Raw genomic sequence first — 4,479 nt, 5'->3', positions numbered from 1 at the left:
TGACATGGTCAAGGGTGAAAAAAGGGGCCATCTGGGATGGGCTAGGTACAGAGTGGAATTAAAGGGGCAGGAGTTAAGTGGGGAAGATGATTGACGCTAGAGGGGATTGGAGGTGCAAGCCTCCGGTAAGGGTGGTAACATGGAACGTCCAGGGACTGAATGGGCTGGTTAAAAGGTCGTGGCACCTCAGTAGCTTGAAAGCGGGGGTTGTCTTTTTGCAGGAGACACACCTCCGTGTGAAGGACCAGGTTAGGTTAAGGAATGGGTGGATTGGGCAGGTTTTTCACTCTGGGGTTTGATTCGAAATCGAGGGTGTGGCGATTTTAATGAGCAAAAAAATGGGATTCGTGAGTGCGAAGGAGGTAAGGGATCCAGGTGGGAGATATGTGATTGTGAATGGGGTATTGGAAGGGGCACCGGTCATGTTGGTAAATGTGTATGCCCCAAATTGGGATGATGTGGGTTTTATGAGGGGGTTGCTGGCAGCGATCCCGGATTTGACCGCAATACGAGTATGGGGAGAAGGCGAACCGCATGCTGGCGCACCAGCTGCGGAGGCAGGCTGCGTCCAGGGAAATATTGAAGATCCGGACTGGGGCTGGGGATGTGGTGTCAGAGCCAGGGAAGGTAAATGAGGCATTTAGAGAGTATTACCAGGGACTTTATGAGGCAGACCCAGGAGGAGAGCAGGGGGACATGGGGCGGTTTCTGGACGAGCTGGAATTTCCCCAGGTGGAAGAAGCAAAGTGGCTTCTGGGGCTGAGGGAGGTGCTGGATGGTATCGGGATATGAAGTCTGGGAAGGCCCCTGGGCCGGATGGGTACCCGGCAGAATTTTATAAGGAATTTGTAGCGGACCTGGCACCACATCTGTTGGAGGCGTTTAATGAAGCACTGGAGAAGGGGGTGTTGCCAGAGACGACGAAGCAGGCAGTAATCGCACTAATCCCAAAAAAAGGGAAAGATCCGGTGGCATGTGGGTCATATAGACCCATATTACAATTGAACACTGATGTGAAAGTATTGGATAAGTTGTTGGCGGGGAGGATGGAGGATTGTGTCCCGGGGGTGGTTGCAGAAGATCAAACTGGCTTCGTGAAGGGCAGGCAGCTCACAAGTAATATAAGAAGACAGTTGAATGTGGTGATTAATCCGTCGAGTGCTCTGGTACCGGACGTGGTGGTATCCATGGACGCGGAAAAAGCATTTGATTGGGTGGAGTGGCGGTACTTGTTTGAAGTTTTGGGAAGGTTTGGGTTTGGGCCGAGATTTGTGGCATAGGTGCGGTTGCTGTATGTGGCGCCAAGAGCGAGGATGAGGACGAATGATATGAGCTGATGAAGCTTTGACTTACACAGGGGTATGAGGCAGGGGTGCCCGCTGTCACTGCTGCTGTTTGTGCTGGCCATAGAGCCGTTGGCTCTCAGGGGGTCGGCAGAGTGGCAGGGTATAATGAGGGGACAGAGGGAGCATCGGGTGTCACTCTATGCCGATGACCTCCTGCTGTATGTTTCGGATCCATTGGAGAGTTTGGGAAGGATAATGGGCCTGTTGGGGAGGTATGGAGGGTTCTCGGGATACAAGCTGAATGTAGGGAAAAGCGAGGTATTCCCGGTGAATGAGCTGGCACAGTGGGCTAATTTAGGGGGGGATGCCATTTACGGTAGCGAGGGATAGGTTTAGGTACTTGGGGATTCAGGTGGCAAGGGAATGGACGGGACTCCAAAAATGGAACTTAACAAAGCTGGTGGAGGAGGCCAGGGCGGATCTTAAGAGGTGGGATCCACTGCACTTAAAGTTGGCGGGGAGGGTCCAAGTGGTATAAATGAATATTCTGCCGAGGTTCTTGTTTATCTTTAAGGCTCTCCCGATCTTTATACCAAAGGCCTTTTTTCGGAAAGTGGACACAATCATCTCTGACATTGTATGGGCGGGGAAGGTGCTGAGGTGGGGAGGGCCCTGCTACGGAGGCAGAAGCAGCAGGGAGGGTTGGAGTTGCCAAACTTGCTTCATTATTATTGAGCGGCGAATGTGGACAAAGTGCGGCGGTGGTGGGAAGGAGAAGGGGTAGAGTGGGTTAGGACGGAGGAGGAATCTTGTAAGGAGTCTAGTTTGAGGGCTATGGTGACGGCAGCATTGCCAATGGTTCTGAGTAGGTACTCGGGGAGCCCAGTGGTGCAGTCCATGGTGAAGATATGGAACCAGCTGAGGAGGCATTTTCGGGTGGAAGGGATGTCGGTGCTAACGCTGTTGTGCGAGAATCATGGGTTTGAGACGGGGGGAGGGGGGGATGGATAGTGTATACAGGAGGTGGAGGGAAGTGGGGCTGGTCAAGGTGAGGGATTTGTATTTGGAGGAAGGGTTCACCAGTTTGGAGGAGTTAAGGGAGAGGGTAGTGAGTTCAGTTATCTACAGGTTAGGGACTTTTCACGAAAGGTCTGGAAGGGGTTCCCTAGATTGCCGGGATACACCCTGCTGGAGCGACTGCTGCTTCCGGATGTGGAAGGGGAGGGAAGAATTGGGGATATATATCAAGTGGCTGGGGGAGCAGGGAGGTGAGCGGGCTGTGAAGACCACGGAGAAATGGGAAGCGGAGTTGGGAATGGAGATCAATTTGGGGAGTATGGTGTTAGGCACTGCGAAAGGTAAACGGGACCTCCTCTTGTTCAAGGATGAGCCTAACATAGTTCAAGGTGGTGCACAGGGTGCATGTGATTCGAGCAAGAATGAGTGGGTTCTTTCAGGGGGTAGCAGATGAGTGCGAGGTGTGGGCGGGGGCCAGCGAATCATGTGCACATGTTTTGGGGTTGTGAAAAATTGCTAAGGTTCTGGGCTGGAGTATTCGCGGTCTTAGCCAGGATAGCGGAGGAGGGAGTGGACTCGGACCCTTTGGTGGCGATATTTGGGGTTTCCGAGAAGCCGGAGCTCATGGAGAGGAGGAAGGCCGATGTCATGACCTTTGCCTCTCTGATTGCATGGTGACGAATTTTGCTGAAATGGCGGTCGGCATCGCCATTGGGGTAGCAGCACGGTTGGGTGACCTGTATGACTTCCTGTGGTTAGAGAAAAAAGTATGAGTCAAGGGGCTCAGCAGGGGAGTTTGAAAAAAGGTGGGGGATGTTTGTGAGGGGGGGGGGGGGTGAAAAAGGAGGAAAATCTGTACAAACTGTATAGTTGATGGTTGGGAAGAATGTTTCCCGGGGTGCTTATTTGCAGTAACCTACTTTGATACAAGTTTGAATAAAATGCGTTTATTTATAAAAAATGATGTAAGAAAATACTTTTGAATGGTTTGGCTCTGGGATCCTCTGGATTGAACCTGGAGGCCTAAAGCATTTACACCTTTCCTAATAAGGAAACCAATACTGTACACCACCAGATGTAGTCTCACCAATACCCTGTACAACTTAAGCTTCACCTCTTTACTTTTGTATTCAATTCTCCTCACAATAAACAATAACATTCTATTAGCTTTCCTCATTACTCCTTACACCACTATATTTGTTGTTTATTTTAAAAAGTATTTTATTACAATACAGGTTACAGCAAATAAGCACCCCGGGAGACATACTTCCCAACAACCTCAACCCCCCCCTGCTGAGCCCCTTAAAGTGTGATTCGCTGGCCCCCGCCCACACCTCTCACTCATCTGCTACCCCCTGAAAATACCCATTGATTCTCGCCTGAGCCATATGCATCCTGTGCACCACCTCAAACTGTATCAGGCTCATCGTTACACAAGAGGAGGTCCCGTTGACCCTACGCAGTGCCTCACACCATACCCGCCACTTGATCTCCCTTCCCAACTCTGCTTCCCATTTCTCCTTGATATTCATCACCCACTCGCTTCCCTCACCTTCCACATCCAGAAGCAGCAGTTGCTCCAGCAGGGTGTATCCTGGCAACGTAGGGAAACCCCTCCAGACCTTTTGCACAAAGTCCCTAATTTGCAGATACCTGAACTCACTACCTTCGGCAGCTCTACCCTCTCCCTTGGCTCCTCAAGACTGGTGAACCCTTCCTCCAATACAGATCCCTCACCTTGACCAGCCCCACCTCCCTCCACCTCTTGTATACACTATCCATCCCCCATGGCTCAAACCCTTGATTCTCGCACAGTGGCGGTAGCACCGACATCCCTTCCACCCTAAAATGCCTCCTCAACTGATTCCATATCTTCACTGTGGATATTTGCCTTTTATGTTTGTGTGAGTACACCCAGATCCCTTTGCACCTCAGAGCTTTGCAATCTCTCTCAATTTATATGATCGTTTTTATTCCTCATGCCAAAATGGACAATTTTATTTTTTGAAATAATTTTTATTCAAATTTTCAACAACAAATGTTATCACAACAGAGAAAAACAGTAACCCCTCCCCTCCAATACAAAAACAATAAATTAAAAAGAAAAAGAAATAAGCAGAAAACCATGAGAACAAACCCCCATAACGAACCCGTAGCCCTCACCCCCCCCCCCCCC

General features: G+C 50.3%; 1 protein-coding gene across 1 annotated transcript in view; it reads left to right on the top strand.

Moving 5' to 3' along the window:
* Positions 1 to 2,582: 2,582 nt before the first annotated feature.
* zdhhc17 (zinc finger DHHC-type palmitoyltransferase 17) overlaps positions 2,583 to 4,479 on the top strand; it is a 101,233-nt gene continuing 99,336 nt past the window's right edge. The window contains exon 1 of the mRNA XM_038780294.1: positions 2,583 to 2,644. Coding sequence (XP_038636222.1) covers positions 2,583 to 2,644 — 62 coding nt within the window. The remainder of the gene's footprint in view (positions 2,645 to 4,479) is intronic.

This window comes from Scyliorhinus canicula, chromosome 20, assembly GCF_902713615.1.
Source record: "Scyliorhinus canicula chromosome 20, sScyCan1.1, whole genome shotgun sequence".
In the NCBI taxonomy this organism is placed as follows: domain Eukaryota; kingdom Metazoa; phylum Chordata; class Chondrichthyes; order Carcharhiniformes; family Scyliorhinidae; genus Scyliorhinus; species Scyliorhinus canicula.
The sequence above is the reverse complement of the archived record's forward strand: the minus strand, read 5'-3'. Positions and strand labels throughout refer to the sequence as shown.